Below are 26,083 nucleotides of genomic sequence, written 5' to 3' on the forward strand. Positions count from 1 at the left end.
CAGCCACTTGTTTCTGATGTACTGTCAGCCCAAACTGCTCACTTCAGACATATCTGTGATACATCACTCACCTGCCCTGACTCCTACTTTCGCCTGCCTTTCAGTCCATCTCAGAGGTCTCCAAGTCACACTGTGGCAACTCAAGGCAGCATCAGGGAAGAGCAGAAACCTTAAGTGTCAGACTCACTAATTGGGATGTGGGGAAAATTCCACCGAGACTCATCTAATGGAGATTACATTTGAACAGCTATGAAGAAATGGTTTACTCAGCCTTGAGGAGACTAACGATAGAGATGTCTGTGAAGAGAGTGGGAGAGGAATTCTAAATTGTGAGAGCAGATCAATTTGCAAGCATCAAAATGTCTCCTTAAATAAAGTTAATGAACCAAGTAGAAATATTATTTCATCAATTCTAAAATGTACTTTTTTAAAACATGTGAACATCCCTGTAATTGGAATGCAATTTACAATTAATTGATAGTTGCATAACCATTGTTGGCCAAACAGTAGTCATCATAGTTGTCATTCATTGCCTTTAGATGGGTAATCATCAGATTTACCAGCATCAAAATTAGCAGAACAGATTGAAAAAGTAGACTAGCACGACATAATTGCAAAACCAACATAAAAGCCCAAGATTTTAGTTCTTTTACAGTTTTCTTTAGGAAATGTTTTATCACCAGTACTCTTGGTGGCCCAGAGGACAATATTGTGTAGAAAAACTTGGACCTCAATGTCTAAAACAAAACTGAATCTACTAAAAAAAAAAAAATACACATAAACAAACAAACAAACAAACCTGAATATTTAGATTCTGAGAAAGTTTTAGAAATCTCTGAACCAATCTCAACCAATTTATTTTGCTTATAATTTTCTTTTAATGTATGCCCACAAATAGTATATGATTTTTTTAAATGTCTAAGTATTTTAGAGCATTTTTAATAAATATGAAATAAATATTTTAAGTGATAAAATAATATGTAATAGCCAAACTGATATTTTTCTCTGATATAATTTATAAAAATATTTAAGTATACATGGAAAATAACTTGTACTTTTGCATCAGATAAGCTTGAGTTTAAATTCTGGTTTTACCCCTAACTAGTGCTGGGACTCTGGACATGTTACTAGATGTCACTGACAGAGTAAAATGTATAAGATGTGGCTAATACCTGGTATTATGCAAGTATTTAATGACTCATTGCTTTTGATATGGCTTTGGAAACAGTTTTACTGTTTTCTTTACTAGAAAGTTAAAATATACATTTAAAAAAAATCTATAGCTTTCTTTGCTGGTTGACTTTGTAGTTTCAATAAAGTATCACTTATTTTTACAAATAAGCTTTGTTGTCACTTAAAATAGTAGAAATAAAACAATAGTCCAGGAGATTGGGTGGAGTCTGTCTTTGTGGAGACTGGTAGGTTCCCTCTAATTACTAGTGGAAATATAGTATCTGACAAGGCCTTGTCTTATTCCCTTTAAGAAGGCATGGCTTGATATAGCATCATGGTGCTGGGATTTAATGACTGGCCTTCTCTTTTGGTACCCATGGTATAGACTACTCATGTGTGCCAGTCTCAGAAAGGGCTTCTCTGAGCTCTAAATCAGAGATCCTGCTCAATTTTTCTGAAATCTGGTTACTACTAAACCTCCTCCCTTAAGCTAGGCCCCAATACTTATGGAAATTGTTTCTGGTTCATATTCATTTGACTACCTGAATCCTGTTAGGTTGCCTGTCTCTGCTTAAGATCCTCAAGTTCCTTAGGTTGGCCTGGATACTGACTGTAACCTTAGATTATATTTTCCTTGCCTTGCTTATGTGATCCTTTTGTTCATCACCTACCACCATGGAGTCCACAGACAGCTGTTTCTCTAGCTCCCAAAATAGAACTGGTCTGTGGTTCAAATGTCTTCCTGTTCTGCTCTGAGCTCTTCAGCTGAACATGTCTGGAAGGAGCGTGTGAAAACATAACAATACTCATAATGTTGAGGGACTATTGTGTAAGTGAGATTTTTTTCTACATTATCTCTAATCTTCATAACAACTCAAAAAAGAAGTTACCCCTACTACACAGATGAGAACACTGAGGTTCAGAGTATATAAATGCCTTGCCCAAGATGCCTCATCTAATAAGTAATGAATCTTCAATTTAAAACAATCTATAATTTAAAACAATCTATCCATATATATTTTTTTCAATGCTTACCGGAAGATTTTTTCCCCATTGCTTTTTTAAAGAAAGTGGGAGGGAGAGAAGGAAGGAGGAAGGAAGAGATAAACATTGATGTGAAAGAGACACATCAATTGGTTGCCTCCCACATTGAGCCCTGACCAATGCTGGAGATTGAACCTGCAACCCAAGTACATGCTGTTGACCGGGAATTGAACTTGTGTTCCTTCGGTGTGTGGGCCAACGCTCTAATCCAGGGGTCCTCAAACTTTTTAAAGTGGGGGCCAGATCACAGTCCCTCAGAGAGCTGGAGGGCCGGACTATATGAACTACTAATTCCTACTGTAACACCTCGGCTGCGCTCACTGCCCAAAAAACCTGGCGGGCCGGATCAGACTCCTCTGCGGGCCGCATGTGGCCCGCGGGCAGTAGTTTGAAGACCCCTGTCACTGAACTACACAGGCCAAGGCCCTCTATCCATATTATCACCCAAGCCCAATGGCAAGACAAGGCTCCAAAGATGAGGACTCAATTGGAAAGAAAGAAGTAATCTTTAGTGATCATATCCTGGTACAGGTGCAGACTCCAGAGAGGTAAAAGGACTACTTAGCATCCTGCTCTAGAAAGCTAGGATGCTAAATTTAGCATTTCAAAGCTACTCAGAAAAAAAGGATGCTTTCCTTCTAACTTGCGTTTTGGGATTTTTTTTTTTTCAAAAATGATTTTTCTCACATTTCATCCCTCAGGAGTCTTCTATTTATCCTTGACCATGACAAATCAATGTCCTCTGAATTATTATGGAATAATATGGCTTATTTTAATTTCCCTGGGTGTCCTTATTAAGTCCTTTCATAGTATTTTATGGAAAATATCTGATTGCTAATTCATAGCACAGACTACTATGAGATTCTCTGCTAAGTGGCTGCCTCAGTAGTATTCAGGCCGGCGAGCCTCTAGAGTCCCTGGTTCTGAGCCGCTGCCCATAGGCTCAGCTCTGAGGAAGCCAGCTGAACCCCAGACTTATGCAGTTTACCCTATTCGATCAGACCCTGACAATTCCTAATAAAATACTGTCCCAGCCCTCTGGCAAGACATTTTAATATAGAAGTTAAGATCTTGGGTTCTGAAATCAGACTGGGTTTATATTCCATTGCTTCTGTGTAAATGGCCTTATTCTCTCTGTTCCTTTGTTTTATAGTCTGTAAAGTGGGGGGATAATGATCTCACAGTGTATTTATGAGGAATACATAAATTAATATAAGTAAGATGCTTAGAACAGTGCCTGGCTCATAAGTGCCTTCTTGAAAAGAATAATTATTTCTCTTATAATTAAGAGTTAGTGAGAGTCCTATGAAACCTGGTACAAAAGACCATCGTATGTGAAAGTTTCTGTAGGTGCCTGCACCTCACAAGCATTTTCTCATCTATGTATGCAAACGCTCAGAAACATAAAATCACATAAAACCATTGTACTTGGTAGTGAGACTCCTCTAACTTAGCTTGGTTGAGGAATAGAGCACACCACGTGGAAATGTCCTGAGAGATCAGACCAATTCTCTCAAGGAAGAGAATCCCCATTAGAGATCTGGTAGTTAAGGCAGAATGAGTTCATGGATGAGTTACAGAAAGAGTTACCAGTGAATAGATTCACTGTGGGCTAATGTTCCCCTTAGTTTGACTGAAATTTAGACCGTTTTCTTCCTCACTCTTCTTTTGTTAGAGCATTTGCTTTAGAAAACTTAACAATTGTAAGTTCTTTCTCTGCCTTTCTGACATGCAGATCTCCTAGTCTCTTGCTGGTTTTACAATCCAGGAATGTCTTTCCCAAGGACTTGGAAGCCATCCTTTTGAAATGTAGCAATCGGCTCTGTGGGAAGGTAGGAGTCTAATTTCAATAAGTATCAATTAGTCCACACTGATGGTCTAATTCCATTGACCAATCTTCCCCCATAACTGACTTTCTGTGCTTTTCCACTAGCTCATGCCAGCACTTAAAATCTCTCCCACCTCTGTTTCAGGAGAGTTGAATTCAACCTCTCTCTAGTGCAATAGTCTTGCATAAGTCTCTCTTGACTCTTTAGATGCATCTAGTGCAATTCTTCTTTGACACTACAATCAGCAGGTAGAACACAACTGTGAAACAAATGTTTCTAGGAATAAGGAATGATGATGATATAAAAATGGAAATGAAGAATAAAAGAACCCTCCCCCAGCTACCTGCCAATAAACAAACAAAACCAACAAAGATTATGCTTTGGAGCAGAGTAGGAAGGAAGGAAGGGAACTGTAGGGAGGGCTATGAGTAGCTCAGATTCAAGCAGAAGATCAATTATAGTCATTACCGAGAAGTTATAATATATGTTCATTGCTTAGAAGTTGGCTGGACTTTGAGAAGACTGGCAAAAGGCTCAAAGTTACAGACCTTGTAAAAAAGTGGGCAAATAGATTTTTCCCACAATGACAGTGAACTCAGCTCTCCAGGGGTTGCCTCAGATCCACACAGTTCCATGTGAAGACCAGCAATTCAGTCGCTAAAGGCTCCAGGAATGTGCAAGGACCATCTACTTACTCAGAAAGCCTCTCTCTAAGAAGCCAGTCTTTGAGCATAGCTGTTAACTAGGAAGAAGATTCTGGCTGATGGCTGAGTCTGCAGGACTGGGGTCATTCCCATGGCATACAATAATAAATTAGGACTCCCTGAACCTAAGGAGTATGCTCCAATTTAGAGAATATAGGGGGCAATTCCTTGTTTTGCTTTTTCCATGGTTGCCTTTCATCTTCAAAGATAGCAATTGGTTTCAAATCTTTCTCACATTTGCCACTTTTGCCTCCATTCTGCCTCCCTCTTCCACATTTAAGAGTGCTTGTGATAACACTGTCCCCACCCAGATAACCCAGCAAAATCTCCACATTTCACATGATTAGCAATTTAATTTCATCTGCAACCTTAATATCCCTTTGCCATGTAACATAACATAGTAATAGGTTCTACAAATTGTGGATATCTTTGCAAGGCCATTCTTCTATTATGGCCATGAGAATTTGATGTAGGTTTGCATTTTATTTAACTGAGTCATGATATTCCTGCCCACAATAAGCAAATTGAAATTTATGTTAACCACATATAATTTATCTTTTCAACACCAATTATAAACAGAGTGGTAGTAGGTGGTATTCAAATATTTTTTAAAGCATTAAAGCAGGAACTTACTGGGTAAAAAAACATGAACTCTGAAGATGGATATTAAGACATATTATAAAGTGTAAGTAATTAAAACAATGTGGTGCTGACATGTGGAAAGATACAGACACATAAGGGGCACACAAAAGAAAGTGAGTAAAAACAAAATACCATTGGGCATCAAGTATATAATAAATGTGTTTCTCAGATCAGTGAGAACCCCATGGACTATTCATGAATTAAAGAATGTGGGGGCAATTGAGTAGTAGTCTGGGAAAATAAGATCTTTCCAAATAGAACACAGGCTCTATAGCTTTCTCTGAAGACTTGGGTGATGTGTGTAGCAGTGATTCAGGATTAAACTCCGGAAATCCAAAATCTGGAGTATTCTCAGGAGTTTAGGAAATCTTCTTAAAATTGCTAATTCTTAAAATTGCTAATTCATTAATTGTAATTAATGCTTACATTTTCTTTGTCTACCAGCATTTCTCAATAGATAATAGTCATTATCTCTCACAGATACTGCTTTCCCTTTTTTTCTATAGCTACTAAAGTCTGGGTAGTTTTTTTGGGTCCAGATGACTGAGGCAGCAGCACATCTGCCTTCAAGTCTCTAAGCCCCATACTATGTACTCAATTGTTGGCATCATCATTTTTTAAAATAATTTACCACCTAGTTTATCAAATTTTTTGAAGAGAGTTTGATTGTAGGTTGAATAACAATTATACTGTAGTCACACATGCTCCAGTTTCTAGAGACTGCCCACTAGAAAATTGCCTTATTTAAATATTATATTCATAAAGTAAACAAGCTTTTCTTTAATATATAGAAATGAAGTAGAAAACCTGATTCACTACTTCAAGGGGAAAAACCTAATTTAAACCAAAATTATTTTTAGAGAATTTCCAGAGGGTCTATGTCTGAATATAAAGCAACTACATCACTGAGTGCTTATAAACTGCATTCAGTTGCCTGAGAGAAAAAATGAACACCATGACCTCTAATTTAAAAGTAAAGAGCTTTCTGGGAAGGCAATATCATAATCACTGACAGACCCTTCCCGGCTACAAGTGCTTTCATATAAATTATCTCATTTCATTATAACAAGAAGAAATGTACTTTTATTCTCATTTGAAAGAATAAGGAAATGAAAGTTCAGAATGATGAAGTAACTCATCCAAGGTTACTCAGCAAGTAAGAGATGGAACTGGGACTCTGATTTACATTTTCTGAGGCAGTATAGCACCCCAATCTCACTGTCATGTAAAATTCCATTAAGTATCCCTAAAATGATGGTACTCAAATCACTGACACACAAAACAAGTTAAGTAAAGAGGGCCTTTTTTTTTGAAAGCGTAAGGAATAAAAATTGATCCTTTAGAGGCGGTGTTGTTTATGTCATGGAGAAAGCTAGAAGTCACAGTAGGAAGGTCCTTAGAGAGGCACCACCTTATCACTGTACACCTGGCTCGGTATACGTATAGGGAGAATACGCCCCCCTTGTCCTGCATTCTAATGGAAGCGCTGCTCTTAATCTAGTTATATATCTTTTATAAAATAGCCCATGAGGAAAAGTCCTTCTAGCATTGCAAGCCTGGACAGAGTTCCTTTGCCTGCCTCCATAATAGTTCCCTGAGACAGTTCTGTAACGCGCTTCTGACCTGATTACCAGGAAGCTCAGAGTCAAGTCATATGCTCAGGACTTTTTCTTAGTTCAGGACTTTCTGGAATCTTTTCTTTTTTTGTCCCTTTTAATTATTTTCTCTTTTAAATGCTCTGTTTCATGTGGAGGCAAGATAGAGAAAATTTAAGGAAAGTGGGATGAGGAGGTAGGAACGGACACCACAGATGGATACACCACAAGGTCCTCTCACCATAGCTGCATCTCTATGCCTGATCAAAGAGAAATAATTTATGGCAGGAAACCCCTAGAGTGGTCACAGAGGTCAACCACAAGAATTGACTAAAACCAGGTCAACCCAAGATAGAGGAAAAATTGACTGAAAAATGACCTCAAAACTCATATACCATCATTGTAGTGAAAATTGATGCCCTAAGTAGAAGGGGCGCCAAGGGGTATTAACTCCCTAACACTCAGGAACAGACCATATTAGGAACAAGACCCCCTCCCAACCAGAAGGCAGAGACAGAATCTGGCACCACAGAGTTTAGGAACAACTCACCCCTGGAAACACATAAAGTCCCCAAACTGATTGCAGCATGGAAAGCAAACCCACTTGATTTTGTGGACCTTGATTTAATGGACTTTGGATTTAACAGACAAAATTTCTGGTCTGTATGTAATATGTGAAAAATTAACATCCTGCTCAATTTTAAATGCTTTTTAACCAAGATTTGTTTATAATTACATTAACAGTCTATTTTTTTAATTAATTCACTGTGATTTTTTTTCTAAAATATATTTTATTGATTTTTTACAGAGAGGAAGGGAGAGGGATAGAGAGTTAGAAATATCGACCAGAGAGAAACATAGATCAGCTGCCTCCTGCACACTCCCTACTGGGTATGTGCCCACAACAAAGGTACATGCCCTTGATTGGAATCAAGCCTGGGACCCTTGAGTCCACAGGCCTAGGCTCTATCCACTAAGTCAAATTGTTAGGGCAAATTTACTGTTATTTTTTAACAAATTTTAGTGAATAGGCCATGTTAAAAACAACACTAGTAATTTCATTGACATAAATAAATATTGACATAATAAATATCTATCTACAACTATAGTCTACATATTTAAATGCAAGAGACACTACTCCTAAACAATGTGTTCAGCATAAGACTAGCACATGATCATACTGAATCCTGAACGATAACTGGTCCTATTGTCAAGTGAAATGACTTTCCGCAGCAGTTTTAACACTTGCTGGCCAGTGTCCCAATGTGCTCTAAGCCATGCCCCAGCCGCACGCATTTGTTAACTGGGGTGACTGGTGAACATACGCATTTACTAGACCAATTCAGAATAAATTTAAAATGACAATAATACATATAGGGCACTTTCCTATAAAAATTAAACTTTTCATACACAATTTTAATTACACAAATGTGTCTACAGAAGTAAAAACAGGTAAACTAACTAATTTGTAAATTTTTTTCTTACATGTTTGTAAAACCTACTTTATTATACAGTGGACTTTTGGCTTTAACGGACACCCCCTTGCCTGAATTAGTCCATTCTATCAAGATTTTACTGTACTTTTGCTTCTATCACAGCAGTGCCTTGTGAGATTTGTAACCAGGGGAATAGCAGGTGGAGAAAAACCCCTGATCCTGTCTCCAGAACCTGCTGCCTGCCTCTTTCTTTCATTCAACCTAAATAAAACTTGCTTTTGGTTTTACTGGAACTTGCTCTTGAATTATTACCTGTGCAAAGTCAAGAACGTACAGCTCCTGAGTGCTTAGGGGCTCCATTTAGGGTCTGCCTCAAGTGACAAGATATTTTACTACCATTTTAATGGGGTTTTATTTTACTGTAATTATTTTATTATAAGCTTTATAAAGCCTTTTTAAAAGATAGGCAGAGTATAAATATACAGAGTCCCACTCTAAGTAACTCTAGTAAGAATATGAGCACTTACTCCTCTGAAAAAATAGTAAGAATATATCATGTGCAAATAGTTTATGTAAATGCTTGAAAAGCTCATTGGGCCGAAGCCGGTTTGGCTCAGTGGTAGAGCGTCAGTCTGCGGACTGAAAGGTCCCAGGTTCGATTCCGGTTAAGGGCATGTACATTGGTTGCGGGCACATCCCCGGTAGAGGGTGTGCAAGAGGCAGCTGGTCGATGTTTCTCTCTCATCGACGTTTCTAGCTCTCTATCTCTCTCCTTTCCTCCTCTCTGTGAAATATCAATAAAATATATTAAAAAAAAAAAAAAAAAAGCTCACTGGAAGAAATTTGTTGTGAATGCACAGGGTAATAGAGCTCCATTTTGTTTCCTTTAAATTTGTTTCTGTGTTTTTGTTTTTGTTTTCATTGTTGTAAGAACACTTAACATGAGATACTCCCTTCTTAATGAATTTTTTAAGTGCACAATACAGTACTGTAACTACAGATCTCTGGAATTTATTTATCTGATATAAGCAAATTTTTATACTCTTGAATAGCAACTCTTCTTTTCTCCCTCCTCCCAGCCCTTGGCAACCACCATTCTATTCTCTGTTTCTACAAGTGTGACTATTTTAGATGCCTCATATGCTACAGGTTGAATGTTAGTGACCCTCCAATATTCATCTGTTGAAATCTAATCCACCAATATAATGAGTTTTGGAGGTGGAACTTTTGAGAGACGATTAGCTCATGAGGGCAAACCCTCATGAATGGGATTAGTGCCCTAATTTAAAAAAACCCAGAGAGTCCCTTTTCCCCTTCTGCCAAGAGAGTAGAAGATCTTGAACTAGGAAGTGAGTCCTTATCAGACATGAAATCTGCTGGTGCCTTGATTTTGGACTGCTCAGCCTGCAGAACTGTGATAAATGCATCACTGTTTTTTATTAATATCCACTCTGTGGCATTCTGTTAGAGAAGCCTGAATAACTAAGCCTTAAATGGAATTATGCAGTTTTTGTCCTTCTGTGATTACTTATTTCACTAAGCATAATGCCCTCCAGGTCAACATGTACATGAAAAGATGCTCCATGTCATGTATCATCAGGGAAATGTAACTGGAAACCACAATAGCTTTATTACCTCACACCAGTTAGGACGGCTATTACACATATTAAAAAAGATAACAAGTGTTGACAAATATGTAGAGAAATTGGGACCAATTTCTTGCATCCATACTGTTGGTGGGAATATACAGTGATGCCGCTGCTATGGAAAATGGTACAAAGGTTCCTCAAAAAATTAAAAACAGAACTACTATATGATCTAGTAATCTCATATATGGATATTTATGCAAAAGGACTAAAATTGGGATCTTGAAGAGATACCTGCACTCCTATGTTCAATGCTGCATTATTCTAAGATATAGAAACAAATGTCCATCAATGGATCAATGGATAAAGAAAATATGCTCTACCCATACAATGGAATATTATTCAGTTTTAAAGAGAAAATTGTTCCTTTATTTTTATAATAAAGGCACAGTGTTTCTTAAGAAGCATTTATGTGTCAGCAACAGTAGGTGATGAAGTATTTGGTATTATATAATACACTTATTTAAAAACTAGAGGCCTGGTACACAAAATTCGTGCATAGAGTAGGTGTCCCTCAGTCGAGCCTGTACCTTCTCCCAACCCAGGACCCCTCAGGGGATGTCCCACTGCCAGTTTAGGCCAAATTGGACATCCCTCTCACAATCTGGGACTGTTGGATCCTAACTGCTGGACTGCCTGCCTGCTCACCCATAACCACTTTGCATGCCTGCCTAATTGCCCCTAACCACTCGCCTGCCAGTCTAATAGCCCCTAACCACTCTGCCTGCCTGCCTTCCTGATCGCCCCTAACTGCCTCTACCTACCTGCCTAATCACCCCTAAATACTCGCCTGCCTGCCTGATTGCCCCTAACCATTCTACCTGCTTATCTGATCACCCCTAAACATTTGCCTGCCTGCCTGATCACCTTTTACCACTCACCTGCCTGTCTGATCACCTCAACCACTCTGCCGGCATACCTGATCGCCCCTAATCACTCGTCTGCCTGTCTGATAGCCTCTTACCACTTGCCTGCCTGCCTTATTGTCCCTAACCACATTTCTCTGCCATAAAAATTCTCATAAAGAGTCTAGTGGATTCAAGAAGCAGGCAAAGTATACTATAGTAGTCCTGCCTTATCCAATATTTTGCTTTCTCCAGTTCAATTATCTGTGGTCCAAAAATATTAAATGGAAAATTACAGAAATAAACAATTGATACATTTTAAATTGCACTGTTCTGAGTAGCATAATAAAATCTCATGTCTTCCTGCTTCATCCCACCCAGGATGTGAATCATCCCTTTATCCAGTGCCTCCATGCTATATAAGCTGTTACTCACTCAGTAACCGTCAGTTATCAGATTGACTGTTGAGTTTAAGTCACCTATATCTTAATTAATAATGGCCTCAAAGCACAAGAGTAGTGGTGTTAGCAATTTGGATATGCCAAACAATGAAGTGCTTCCTTTATGAAAAGTTAAAAGTTCTCTACTTAATAAGGAAAGAAAAATAACTGTATGCTGAGGTTGCAAGATCAAATAGAACAAATATTCTGTCTGCAAAAGTGTAAAGAAAGAAAAAAGAAATTCTTGCTCATTTTGCTACTGCCCCTCAAGCTTTAAAAGTTACGGCCACAGTGTGTGGTAAGTGCTTAGTTAACCTGGAAAAGACATTAAATCTGTGGGTGGAAGACATGAACAGAAAATTGGTTCCAATTGATCAAACGTGCTGTACCAGAAAGCACTGAGCCTATACAAAGACTTCAGCAAGGGGCCCTCTGAAATGAGTGACTACCTTCTCATAACTTTTATTGCAGTATATTACTATAATTATTTATCATAAGTTTCAGGCATTCACTGGGGCTGTGGGGCGGGGGTGGGGGAAGACTTGGAAGGTATCTCCTGTGGATAAGGGAAGGGATTACTATACCAGAAATTCTGCATTTATTTCCATTCACATCACTAAAGTGCACATGATTTCAGTTAGTCATTTAAGTCTCTGACAAATCAGCATAAGATAAGATTTATGAAGACAGCTTAGGAGAAAGTTTGCATATAAAAACGAAGAACTTACATTTATATACCCATTAAATTATGCACTTACTGTATTAACATATCTAAAAAGCATTGTAAAATGAGAAACTGGCAACATTCCTAGAAGAACCTGGTTGAATAACGCGTCCTTGAGATTTGTTGGTCATTTGTCCTTAAGAAATTAAGAAGTGGAAAGTTTTAAAGAAGGACCTCCTGCCAGAGTGTAACCCATGAAATGAAAGATAAAAGCATGAATCATAGAATTATAGAGTTGGGAAGAATCTAGCATCACTGTTTATCTTCAAGTAAAGAAACTTAGGCTCATTGCGATCTGTTATTTTCCAAGTCACACAGCAAATTAGTACAGAGGTCAGAGGAGCAACCAGGTCAGTGTTCTTTTCCTCTTGGAGGGTGAACTTCTTGAGTGAAATTTTGTTTCATAGGTTATTTATTTCACTGATTATAAAAACAGGTGAAGTTTTGACATATTGTTAAATTGGAAGAACAAATTGGAGAGAAATGTATATAGTGTGATTTCATGTTTTTAAAACATAACATCTGTCTATCTATCTATCTCTCCATCCATCCATCCATCCATCCATCATCTACCTCCTGTCTGTGATCACATGAAATTGGAGAAAAGAGTGGAAGTATCTATACCAGGCTAACAATGGCTATTCACAGGAGGGATAAAGCAATGGGATAAGAAAATAAATGTAATAAAATAGCAGTTTTCGAAGTGGCATGTGAAAATAAATATTGTGAAATTCTACCTATAAGATTATTATTAATACATAGAAATTAAATGTGCACATAGACAATGACTATAAAGTCACTAGAATATGCATGCAGACCAGAACATGGACAAAGGAAAGTATCATTTTGATCAGGAATTGGGTTATGGATATTTTTTAAGTTGTGTAGTTATTTTTAAATAGTGTTTGCAGAAGAAAAAGAATATAAAAGCAATACAAGTGAAATAAATCCCTTTTCTAAAACCATTGAAACACACTTATTTTAACTCAAATCTTATAAAAAAAGACGTAATCATGTATTCATTCACAATATTCACTGGGAAAACCTTCATTATCAGCATTGATAGCTATAACATTTTATGAGCTTCTGTCCATTTTTTTTGGTTTCTTTGGACTTTTTTAAGGAGAAAAATAAATAGATAGGAAAAAATAAATCAAAGAAGGGAGATGTCAACTCATATGGTCTACTATGAACTAAGAATGTAGCTAACTACTTTTTCATATAGTAATTCACTAGATCTACCCAATGATATTGGGGAGAAGTAGATATTATTTGTTATAGATGCTTTTTGTATGAAGAAGTGAGGTGTAGGTTGATGAAATAAATTCTCCAAGGTCCCATTGTTCGTTTTTATTCAAAACTTTGTCTATGTAGGTAACATATTTTGCCTCAAAAAATAAGTGTCTTAACAATTTGAGCTTCCCAGTGATAAGATATTTTATCTGTGAAAGTAGTAAGTATATCATCATGGGAAATGTGGAAGCAGGTGTTGTTGATGTTGGAGGAGCATACATGAAAGATGTTATGGAAAGACTGTACTTGCTCATTTCTCAAAGCCTCATCTTGAAGGTTAAATATTTTGTTAAACTGAAAACAATGTACCAAGTTGTAACTATTAATAGTTGGCCACAGAATGACACTCTACTACTTTAAACTTAAATAAAACCTAATTTCACATATGAATATTACTTGTACTTTCAAAATCAGAGAATCTAAGCCATATTCTAATTTTAAAAAATCCATATTACATAGGTTATATTAGTTTTTAATGGTGATGTATTTGGAATGATGGTGTTAAAAAATTTTAGTGTCTCTTATGCTAAGAACACAATTGTTTGGTTGATTAAACATTATCTCTTAATAAAGATTAGTTAACTCATGCCAGCCTAAAGATTACTATAGTTCACATTTCTATATCTCTATGCTATTATTAAGGGATTTCTTAGATTTAATCTATCTAAAAAATAACTAAGTCACTCAGTGTAGTATTATATAATTTGATAACAAAATAGTGTGATTTAGACAAAATAGTATGCTTGCATGCTAACATATTCTACTATCCACCTCCCCCAGTTGGTTCTATTAAAAATAGTACTGTAAAAAGAAGTAAAAAATCAAAATAAATTATGCCCGCTGCAAAGCATTTCACAGAAAGGCTTTTATGTGCAATTTAACAGTTCATGAAAAAAAAAAGAATATTACTGAAGGCAAGGAACATTCTTCCTCTGAAAAATAAGTGAAACGTGGGTCTTTCTTAGGATTTATATATGAATATTTATATATTCACTTTGGGAGGTAGAAGATATTCAGAGCTGTGATTCATTTAAATATATGACCAGGTAGCCTGTGCTTTGGTGTCTGAGCTAAAGCCTTCCATGCCAGTAGCTTTGCTAAAAGGAAGTGATTGGTTCTACGTCTAAACACCATTAGATGCCCCCCCCCCCTTTTAGTTCCAAAGTATGATTTGAACTAAAGAGAAAGAGGCAAAGAGCTGGCTTCTGTTACCTGTGTAAGCAGCATCTTTTATCAAAAGGTGTATGGACTTCAGGAAGAATAAAAACTACATTTGAAGCAGCTGGCTCGACAAGTTACTTCAATTTGTGTGCCTTTCTTCATCTATACAGTGGGTATAATAACATCCCACTGAGTTATTTTGAGAATTAAATGCAAAAATGGTCACAGGAGTAAACTGCACAGCATCTGACGCACAGTAAGAATAAAATACATCTTAGCTTCTTTCCTCTGTCATTTCTCTAATAGAGCAACTCTGGAAAACTGTATATGCATCTTTAAAAGCATTCTCCTAGAGTTTTAGAAATGATATTCCCATCAGCAGTCCCAGCGGGAGGACAGCTATCAGCTGTCCCGGTGGCAAGATACCTCCTGAAGCAGACCTAGAGCTGCAGGGTCAACTCTCAGAGGCCTGGAGGCAGCCAAGATGTGAGGAAGGAGCAGCTTCCAGAGCTTGGAGAAAGAGCCATGAGAACTCCCTCTATTTCTGCAGACCAAGGAGAAGGTGAGACTTAGACCATTAGAAAACAGAACATGGCCTATGCTTTAGAGAGTTTCTCAGTTCCTAGAAACTCTTCATGGAGAATGAGGGACTCTAACCTGGCCCTCAGACTCTCGGACGAAGAGGAGCAAATGCTTAGAAAGTGGGGTTGTGGGATTAACGTTAGCTACTGTTTTTAGAGCTATGCGTTTTCCAGTTTAAGAATTATGTTTTACCCAATATAGACAGTGTAGCCCATGATAAAATCCTTTAGAAAATCATTTTAATAGCTATCATTGATAATTAAAATTTAGATGGAATTCATGTATTGGAAAAAGTAGGTTTTTTTTAAAGATAGGACTGGGGGATATTTCTCTTTGAAAACAATTTAACCTTAAGTATAATATAAGAAGAAAAATCCCAGTCTTAAAAGAAAGTACCTGTGAACTAACTACTAACTTTCACATTCATGTACTTAAGTTCAATCTAATACAGTCCAGAGACCTGAAGTGTGTTTAGTACAACAGGAGATTATTCAAGCCCATTATTCAAGGACTGTGTTTCTAAGATTACCTGCCACCCCTGTACTGGAAAGTCTGGGCACTTGATTGCTCTGGAGCCAATTATAGCCTCCTCTTTACTTAAGTGATCTTCAAACTCATCAAGAAGATCATCAAACTGACTCTTAGAAAGTGAGACAATTTGAAGTAGTACTTTTAATAGATTTTCTACCTTGAAAGTACTTCCTTGTGATACAAGGACAATGGTTAAGAAATCAAACTTCAACGCGGCTGGCGTGGCTCAGTGGTTGAATGTCGACCTATGAACCAGGAGGTCACAGTTCCATTCCTGGTCAGGGCACATGCCTGGGTTGTAGGCTTGATCCCCAGTGCAGGAGTCAGCCAATCAATGATTCTCTCTCATCATTGATGTTTCTGTGTCTCTCTCCCTCTCCCTTCCTTTCTGGAATTAATAAAAATATATTTTAAAAAAATAAATAAAAATTCAGAAAAGACTCCACATAAAAGCAACTTAAAATATAAGTAGTTCTCTCTTAACTACTATCCTCACTGATAAAAAAGATAAGCAAGATTTCCCAAGTATTTTTCTTTGTGGTGTACACTCTAATTGGAAAGACAGCCAAGCATACTGGGATCAGAAGCAAGAGAATTTATATTTATTAATCACCTGGTGCATAATTTTATGAGCATGTATGGTGTTTGTTGCTACAGACCTCAGAAGATGATAGAATAAAATCTTTTTGTTTTAAATATATTTTATTGATTTTCCACAGAGAGAAAGGGAGAGGAATAGAGAGCTAGAAACATCGATGAGAGAGAAACATCGACGAGCTGCCTCCTGAACATCTGTGTGATTTCATCTTGCAGCATTCGGATGATATAATTGTAAAAAAAAAATCTGAATTTATAGGTGATGAAGTTGATATCAAAGATCACAAAGCAAAGCTAGGGTCTCAATCCAAGTCCATATAACTTAAAGACTTGTTCTCTTGGAAAAAATCCTATACATGGGATTTCACAATTCTGCAGAATGTACTAACTTGTCACAGCATCATCTCAAAATAGGATGTCCTACATCATATGAGATATTCAATATAATTGAATCCTGCTGCTAATGCTGGTTGGTTGGGCACTTAAATCTGATTTCAAGTGGGAAACCAGAAATTACATTTGTGGAAATTTTGACTTAGTATTACTCTGAGTTAGAACCCTAAGGGGCTGGCCAAAAATAAATTCAGTAAATTTTATTTACTTTTATGTCTATCTTAGTACTGGACAGTTGAGGTTGCTGGATAAGTTTCAAACTATTAATTGCTGAGGAATTTGTTTTTAAAGAAGAAAGTGGTTCTTATGAGTGGAATCAGTTAGTATATGATTCATAGAGACTGGTCAATAAGAATGAAAATGAGGATGTTCCAAATCCCTTCCCGGTCCAATGAGTATTCTGTTTACAAAATGCCTGAACTTGCAAATGTGCAGGTTAAGGGACAGGCAAACAAAACACTGAAACAAAATGGGTAAAGGCATGGACAATTAAATGGTGATCCTTGATTCTTCATGTATTTCCACTGCTTAAGATTTTATTCTAGCCAAAAACGGTTTGGATCAGTAGATAGAGGGTCGGTCTGCGGGCTGAAAGGTCCCAGGTTTGATTCCTGTCAAGGGCATGTATGGTTGGTTGCGGGCATATTCCCCGTAGGGGATGTTCAGGAGGCAGCTGGTCGATGTTTCTCTCTCATCGATGTTTCTAGCTCTCTATTCTTCTCCCTTTCTCTCTGTGGAAAATCAATAAAATATATTTAAAACAAAAAGATTTTATTCTATCATCTTCTGAGGTCTGTAGCAACAAACACCATACATGCTCATAAAATTATGCAGCTCTGTCAAAGCCAGGCACAATGCTTGGCTCAGTGGCCTTCCAACACAAAATTCTAGACACGGACAACAGTGGTATTTCCTCTTGCTCATTCCAAATGTACCTGTTGTTAATTTCATCACACACCTCATCCCCATTGTCAGGCAAAAAGAGGGTACTCAGACTTCAGAAAAAAATACTTTAGACCATTTAAATCACTACATTCTAAAGTTTTCTCTTTTCCTTTCGAGGGTCCCTTTTAGTCTTATGCTCTCTTTTAATAAGGACTCTTCTTTGGTACCACTTGACTCTGTGTATTGCAATCGACACACTACAATTTCAGGAAATACAGCAAATTTAACATGAAGACCATGAGACTAGCTGCCATCATTAGCTCTTCAAGAAAGGGCTAATATGTGTTTATCTTGATGTGTCCACAGTATCAAACTCAATGTCTCCCTCCTGGTAGGGCAAGGGGGAAGATGAAATAGAACACATATCTACAGGTGTCAGACTCTACAAATATTCCATTGCACCTCTCTTGCATTATTCAATATCAATATCCGTATTTCTGTCATTGGGAAAACTGAGGGAGTTGTCTACAATCATGAGTTAGTAAACAGCAGCGCTGAGATTTGAATTCATGTCAGTCTGACTTTTTAATTTCACCATGTGATTCTCTCACCGTACTCATGCCTGATACAATACCCGTGGAAGGTCACCTTCATGGGGTTATCACCTCTCTAGTGCTATCCAGCCTCCAAAGGCAAAAGCCTGCAGCCCAGTAAGGCTATAATCCACAAATGGCCTCATGGCCAGTTGGAATACCAATTGTTATGGTCAATCACATAATTAGTGTATAATTAAGAAGTGATAATTAAGGTGCATACAGTGCTCAGTCTTGGGGACTAAGTGTCTACTTTCATTTTCATTCCCACTGTGGTAAATAATAAAGAAAGGCAGCAGGCAGGATGGAACATAAGAGGTGGGAGGAGGAGAACTAAGGGAAAATGCATTTGTTTATGGTTAAAATGCCCTGCACAGGCAGCTTTGTCTGAGTGGCATTTTTAACATTTACCCTTATTTTCATTATAATCATGTTTGTAACATCCTTTTACAATTTTATGGCACTACGTGTTTGAAGAGTTTTAGAACATGAATGTTCAATGACACCTAAGTCTTCCACCAGGGCTCTGAATGGAATTCTCAGTGTCAGGGAATTCACTATGTATAAGAAAATAAAGCCTTATCTTTATGTTGACCAAGACTCTGTATTCCTACAGCTAACTTGAAATTATTCTATAAGCACTTCCGAAAGAACTGTGTGGTAACATTCATTCCTAGACCAGTTCTATGGACACTTAGAAAAGTCTTTAAGTTCAGCATTTCTGGATGGGTGACCTGGCCACACATGCTGTCGCTGAGCTAATACACTTGTGTCACTAAACATATAGACACAATTTTGGCACATTTCCATAATGTTTCAGTTTTCAAAAATCTAAAATGAGTATGTATTTCATCAAAATATTGTTTAAGCTTTTTAAAAATTATCACTTAATGCCCTAGCCAACTTGGCTCAGTGGATAGAGCGTCAGCCTGCAGACTGAAGGGTCCCAGATTCAATTCCAGCCAAGGGCACATGCCTGGGTTGCGGGCTTAATCCCCAGTAGGGGATGTGCAGGAGGCAGCCTATCAATGATTCTCTCTCATCATTGATGTTTCTATCTCTCTCTCCTTCTCCCTTCTTCTCTGAAGTCAATAAAGAAATATATTTTAAAAAATTATCACTTAATTAACATGGAGACCAATCATATTAGAATAATTTAAGTTCTTACTTATCCCACACCTGAGACATAAGTGAGATACTCCTACAAGGGTGTCCAGTGAGGGCAACCTGATTTCAATGTCACTGCTTATCCCCAGGCCCAGTGCCTCACAAGAGAACCATTTTACAACTTACCTATGCTTAAGAGTCACTTGGAATGCTGTTTAAAGAGCCCTCATAACTAGTTAAAGGGCAAAAAAATCCCGTAATTGTTTACCCAATGATATATTTTCAGGCTTCTCTTACATAAATCTTGATTGCGTTATCAACTGTTACTACTAACTTAACACAGTTGTTCCGGGAGCTTAGAAATCACCTGTCTTAACTCCAAATTCTATAGATCTATTTAATCTACAGTTACACCTCTACTTAGTGGCAGGGCAGAGCTGGAGCCAGATCCTTTGACTCTTTCCAAAATATTATTTCTTTAGTAGGCCTATTACAGCCATTTTTAGGTGTAGCTATCTGGTAATTGACACCATCCATCAGTATTAAGCAAAAAATCTTCAAAGAAAGTTTCAAATAGGCTTTTACTCTGAGCCTTAATTGTAGGGAAGGAAACTATTTCATACAGGTAATAGATTAAATATAGATCACAAAACTGACTATTTGTGAGACACCCTGGTAAATATTCTGTAATACATGAAGATGAGTAACACACAGTTCTTGCCATACTGGAGTTGACAACTTAGATGTTGATAACCATTTTGGCCAGAAAAAAAACGGGACATTTCAATGAATGAGCAACAGTAGTTAGGAAGTCAATCAGATTCTACAACACCTTGAAGTGCTTCATAATTAGCTCTACCTAAAGTTGAAACTCCATTACTGTTAACTGGCATAGTAGAACAGCACATGGGGGAAAAAATATCTCAGTGTGCTAAATCAATATACTTATAATGGATACTGTTTAGATGTCATGGTTGTTTGATATGAATAAAAGAAAATAACTTATAGCTGCTGTTGTCATGATAAACCAAAATTATCTAAAGACGCCTACCATTGTCTAGCTAGGTCCTGTGCACATTTATTCACTTATAACATATAGGAGAGATTTCCTTACTTGTGGCCTCACCATTCATTTCTTCAAGTTCACTGTTAATTCCAACATCTAGGGAACTCATTATTTTGTCAATCTGCAAGAAACAAAAAGCATATAAGTAAATAATTATATTCACCCATAGCATTGCATTTTAAAATAATGTTCAAATGCCACAAGCATATACAGGATGGGGCAAAAGTAGGTTTACGGTGGTGAGTACGTGAAACACAGAGTTTATTCTTGTATTATTATTTATTAATTTTTTTTATCACTTTCCATATGCACAACTACAGACCCGCTTTTGCTCCACCATGTATTCTTGATGTTATTACCACTTCTATACCACAATTAAGAGACCACAAAGGTTTAAAGGGAAACAGACATCTTTTGAATTGCTTTTAAAAGTATAAATTATGTTTCCTTTTCTTAAGCTTCCTAAATCAATTTGACTTTTCTTTGTATCTCCTAAAATGAACTTTGTTTGGAACTACTTGGGTCAGTACATTAGGAATTGTGCGTTCTTTAGAGTCAGAAGGGCAAGGGCTGAGAATAAGTCACGCGAGGATCTCTAACCTCTGGGGCACGTGTCTCCTCTGACTGCTGATGGGTGGGTTTCAGTTTGTAGGCATGGCCATCGGAACCAAGGTCTCACTAAATGGTCTGACCGGCCACAAGCTACTTGTGGCATGTAATCACAAGAATCAAGGCATGGAAACAACTTAATTCTAAGAGGCAAGTTAAATGTTAATTAATCCCACCTCTTTCCAAAAAAAAATTTCAGATGTTACTCACAGAGTTAATAAATATAAGTAATGGGTATATTCAAACAAACTATCTATCTACCGTGTTTCCCCGAAAATAAGACATCCTCCGAAAATAAGACCTAGTGCATGGAAAGATAAGACATCCCCTGAAAATAAGACCTAGTGCAACTTTGGGAGAAAAAAATAATATAAGACACTGTCTTATTTTTGGGGAAACAGGGTAGTAGTATGAAATATATAGAAAGAAATGACTTTATAAAAGCTTTAGCCCTTTAATGGCTGACTCTCCCTCCTTGTCATCCTAGCATCCCTGGTAAGGCAGCAGGTTCCAGAAGGGACAAGAAGCATTACTTCAATGTCTCATTTTGTTCACCCTGAAAGAGATGCAGGGATACTGAGTGATTTTTCCCAAACAGCTCAATTCAGAATATCAATATCTGAACCATTTCAATTTCTAGTTCTCAGAATATTACAGTGACCTACAGTGTTTCAAAGCCCAATCCAACTGCCACAGTCTTTTGAGAGATAAAATGTGACATGTTTGAATAAAATGTCAAAGGAGAGTGTGGTCCAATCTTTGAAGAAATTGAAGAAAAAAGCAAGAAACGTTATTATTTCATGATGTAGTCCTCTTTAGGGACAAAGTTTGATATTTCATAATCCTACAAGGGCCCTTGCATTCTGAGTAATTCTATGAAATTAAATATTTTTTCTTTAGGGAGAGCTTAAATTGCTGATATGAGACCTCAACTTTTTTTTCTTTAAAGTCACTCTGATAGTTGTAAAAAGGAAATATTAAGTAATTTTAAGACTATAATGGAGATCTTCTGAATAGCTAAGATTCTTTAAAGAAAAGAGACAAGCTAACAAAGAGTTTAGTAAATAAACAAAACCATATAGGGCGGCAAAAAGCAAGATTTTTTTCTCAATTTGTCAGCTGCAGTGCTTGGGAAGACATATGTGAACATTCTCTTGCACCTCATAGCTAGTTATTACTTCTGCTTGATATCAATTTCTATGGAAACAATAGATTTCCCCACATGTGTGGAACTCTATTTGTTTTTAAATTATCATGTGCTGCCCCTAGAATTTTCCCTTCCACTCCTAGCTGTATGTGTTGTTAATTCTCTTTTCCATTTGCCCCTGAAAGACTTAAAGCTGAAAATCCTCCCCCCAAAACCTTCCTCGATTCCAAAGCATTCGTGTAAAGAAGAGCAAGGCTTACTTCTTCCCATTCTGAGGTGAAGGATGGCGTTCTTTCAGAATTCCCTTTCGAGCTGGGTTCAGTAGTGGAAGATTCACTCCAGTTAACTCTCGATGGTTTCTCAGTTGAAGGGTAGGCAATGAGATCAGAATCCGACTTAGACACATTTTTGGATAAATGCATGTCAATCAGGGCTTTTGGTAATGACCTGATTCTCCCCAGGGTGCAGGCTCTCTCCACAAATCCCCCCGTGTTCACAATCCATTGGTCCCCATTCCGGGATCCACTCCTAGTTGTTCTTGTACCAACAATGGTATGGTTTTCGACCTGGTTTGGTTTTTTGTGGAAAATGGTTCTACTGACCACCTTGGGTTTAATTTTCTTTACCAAAGGTTCTGAGTTATTTTCTATTGGAGACTGCTTGAAAGACAGAGGATTTTTGGCCAAAATGATTTCATCTTGTCCTTCTTCATGTTCATCTCTTTTCCTGTAGAGATGAAATGGGTTTTCAGGGGACTCACAAGCTGGAGAGGATCCATGGAGAAGGCCTGCAAATTGCCCAGGATCATATTCCTTTGGGGGATCACTGTCCTCCTGCTGAGAGAGGTCATCTGCAAAAGAAAATAAAGAGGTCAGGATATTTGTTTATAAAAGAACCTGAAAGCCCTGATACAATAGCAGTGCCCTTTTGAACTTGTGCTACATACAGGCATTTGATTTATTGCTACACATGATATTTCCACTTTATGAAACACCCATGACTCTATTGTGCTGCCTATAAAAAAATGTGTGTGTGTGTTTAACAAATCTTCCTAATATACCTTAGGGAGCATTTCAAAGGTATGAATTGGGTATTAACTGAGTAATTACATATCCCTCCCTCTTATCCCCAGGGTGTATGTTTTATATTAAATAACAAAATTGGGTTTTCTTAACATGAAACACCCATATTCTAACCCAGCAATAAATGAGTCACTGTTCAGGTGGACATTAGGCATGTAAATCAAGGTCGTGCACTATGACATCCCTCTGCCCTTCTCCCAGCAAATAAATCCAGAAGCAAAATCTTGAAAAGAAGTATTATTAAACATAATTTAAAGTTAATAATCCTAATATTACTTTAAATATAAAATTATATAATTCTGTATAAATTATATAATTTAGATAAAAAGGATGATTTGTGAAAGCTTAACATAGGCCAACAATGTGATCTATACCACTAGAAAGTGAGAGAGACTTTTACAAAAAATTGATGTTGAGCTGTTAACACAAAACTCTCTTTTCCTTTCTTCTCTGAAATAACATTAGTTATCTTTGAATTTCTTCAGGTCTTTGAAAATGTAATGCATTCAATAGACCAAAGAAAAATGCTAATTTTTATCACTTTATATTTTTTCTAAGATAAGTCATAAATGTTCTCTGAAATTTAAAATACAACATGCTTTTTTTAAATGACCTAATTTGTGTTTTAAAGATACTGTATCAAAATCTTGGCCAAAGAACTTAACAAAGAAAGTCAGTTTACTTTTTTGACTGGTCATTTTAATTCATTTAGCTAAATATTTGCTACAAAATTATCCAATAATCCAATCTTGTGAATAAAACACTGAATAGCAATATGGTAGATAATAACCATAAATCCAAAGCTCACATGCTGATTCACACTTTAAAAGAAGTTAGTTATTATTACAAAACCCAAACGCCTACATTTTTAGAAATTAACAAGTAACATTGAGTAGGTATATCTATTTACTACGTACTGAATGAGGGATTATATTGACATCATCTCATTTAAACTCAAATTAATCCTGTGCAATGATTAATAAACATCATGACTTTCCTATAGAAAGAGATATGTCCAGAATACTGAATTCACACAAATGAGCAACCACAATAGACATTTACCTATAAGATGCTACATAGAGACAAATTGACTTTCTTCAATGAAGTTTGGTCCTAGGTCCCTATACTGTTCTCTTCCTCGGAATTGACAGAAGCATGTCCCCTGACCCCACCCTCATTCCTGTTTGACTTCTCCAAACAGAAGATCTCCACTTTCCCAGACCTATCACAACGGTATCATGACATGGAAGAAAGAAGAGTGACAGGAAGAGAGGTCTAAGAGACCACAATCTAAAAGAGAAGCAATTTGCACCCATCCAGTACTATTATAATCGCTTCATAATCCCACAAAAAACTATCGAGTGTAGCAACACTATGTCCTCGTAAAAAAAAACATTTTGTCCTCCCCTCAGGACCTTCCTAACGTAGAATAGTGGGCAGAGAGTGAGGCAAGGCAGCTCTGAACTTTCTAAAAGGGTTGTGTTCATATAAGGCCTATTCTATACATGTTCTAGAAGTCAAAATGAACACTTTGACAATTTAAATTGCTGCATTTTCCTCAGCCAGTATGTTAAGCTGAGATTCAAACTAAGGCCTATTGGATTCCCACACCAAATCATCCTGGAAAATATGTCACTGGTACAATAAAATAAAAATCTAGGGTTCAAAGGCAAGCAATTAGACTTTGTGAGGAAGGATGTATTTTTTCCTGTTTATGACTGTTTCTGAAATTTGGAATAAGTGGACTGAAAGGTTTTTGTCCTGCTTCATGAAAGTAACTGTTGCTCAGAGGAAATACAACTTGACATTCTGTTCCAATTTATTTTCTCTTTTTCTTCCTTGGCTACTTGGCTCCCCATAGTGCTTTACAACATAAGCAGGTCGGTGTGGGGTGACAATATGGGTGAATAATTGTCAAGGGAAGGAAGAATTTGAAAAGAAAGTACAGAATGTTACTTTGAAAGTTGCTCTCTTATCTCCCCCATATCTCCCTACCCTCCCCACTGTAATTTGGCAGTCTGTTTGTTGCTTTACTGTCTCTGTATCTTTTTGTTCATCAGTTTATGAGTGACACTCATCATAAATGAGTGAGATCATGCATAACCAATGGATGCAAAACTCTGGGGAGGGAGGGCATGGTTGGGAGGGGGGGCAATGGTAAGATATGTACACATATAATACCTTAATAAAAAAAAAAAGGAGGGGAAAAGTTGCCGAAGAAGGCCCAATGCCCAATAGTTTGGGTTTGAAAGGAAACCTGAAAAGAATCAGCCTGCTATAAGAAAAAGATTCTGTGAATCTCAGTCAAAAGATTTGTGACCATGTTCATGGCAAAGAGAGTGTTAGGGGCACAACACTCAACTTTTCTGTGGTACTTATTATTTGGTAACAATCCCCTCTGTGGTTTGACAAAAAAAAAAAAAAAAAAAAAGACTCTAATCACCATCACAAGATGCTTCATATTGTCCAAGTCCTCAGGTCACCAGCAGTCACTTCCCCAAGTAAAAGAGAATTTAGTCAGCTTAGAAGATCAGGCTTTTGAATCACAGTTCTTAGCATCATGACAGCTGGTAACATCTTTACAGATATTTGTTTATTTCAGTGGCCAAAGTCTACAGAGGACTGTCAAAGACAAAGAGAAGTTGATCTGAAACCTCCTGAAACACCTGTTTGGTAGACTGATTACGGCTATGACCCCGATCTGCCCTGGCTCCCTGCAGCCATTCTTCCCACAGGGCTCTGGGTATGGCCAGGCCCCTTGCTTTGATCAATGAGACAATAGCAAGCAAATGTGATAGAAACAGAGAGCCTTGCAAAGCACTTGTACGGTGGGCCTTGTCCTCTTGCTGCTCTTGGAACCTTGCAGCATGTGAGCAAGGCCAAGCTGGCCTGCTGGCTGAGGACAGGATACGTGACCCAGCTGTTTGAAGTTGTAGGTGTTATTGTTTTTCAACTTATA

General features: G+C 37.4%; 1 protein-coding gene across 19 annotated transcripts in view; it reads right to left on the minus strand.

The window, feature by feature from the left end:
- ANKS1B (ankyrin repeat and sterile alpha motif domain containing 1B) overlaps positions 1-26,083 on the minus strand; it is a 774,190-nt gene that overhangs the window by 376,463 nt on the left and 371,644 nt on the right. For 15 of the 19 annotated variants that reach the window (XM_084876368.1, XM_084876367.1, XM_084876366.1 and 12 more), the window contains 2 exons: positions 22,303-22,892; positions 20,335-20,407 (listed from right to left, as the gene is read on the minus strand). In XM_084876368.1, coding sequence (XP_084732494.1) covers positions 20,335-20,407; positions 22,303-22,892 — 663 coding nt within the window. The remainder of the gene's footprint in view (positions 1-20,334; positions 20,408-22,302; positions 22,893-26,083) is intronic. The other 4 variants (XM_084876364.1, XM_084876380.1, XM_084876382.1 and 1 more) reach the window with 1 other exon arrangement.

The sequence above is a fragment of the Pipistrellus hanaki genome, assembly GCF_964339955.1.
Source record: "Pipistrellus hanaki genome assembly, chromosome: 3".
In the NCBI taxonomy this organism is placed as follows: Eukaryota; Metazoa; Chordata; class Mammalia; order Chiroptera; family Vespertilionidae; genus Pipistrellus; species Pipistrellus hanaki.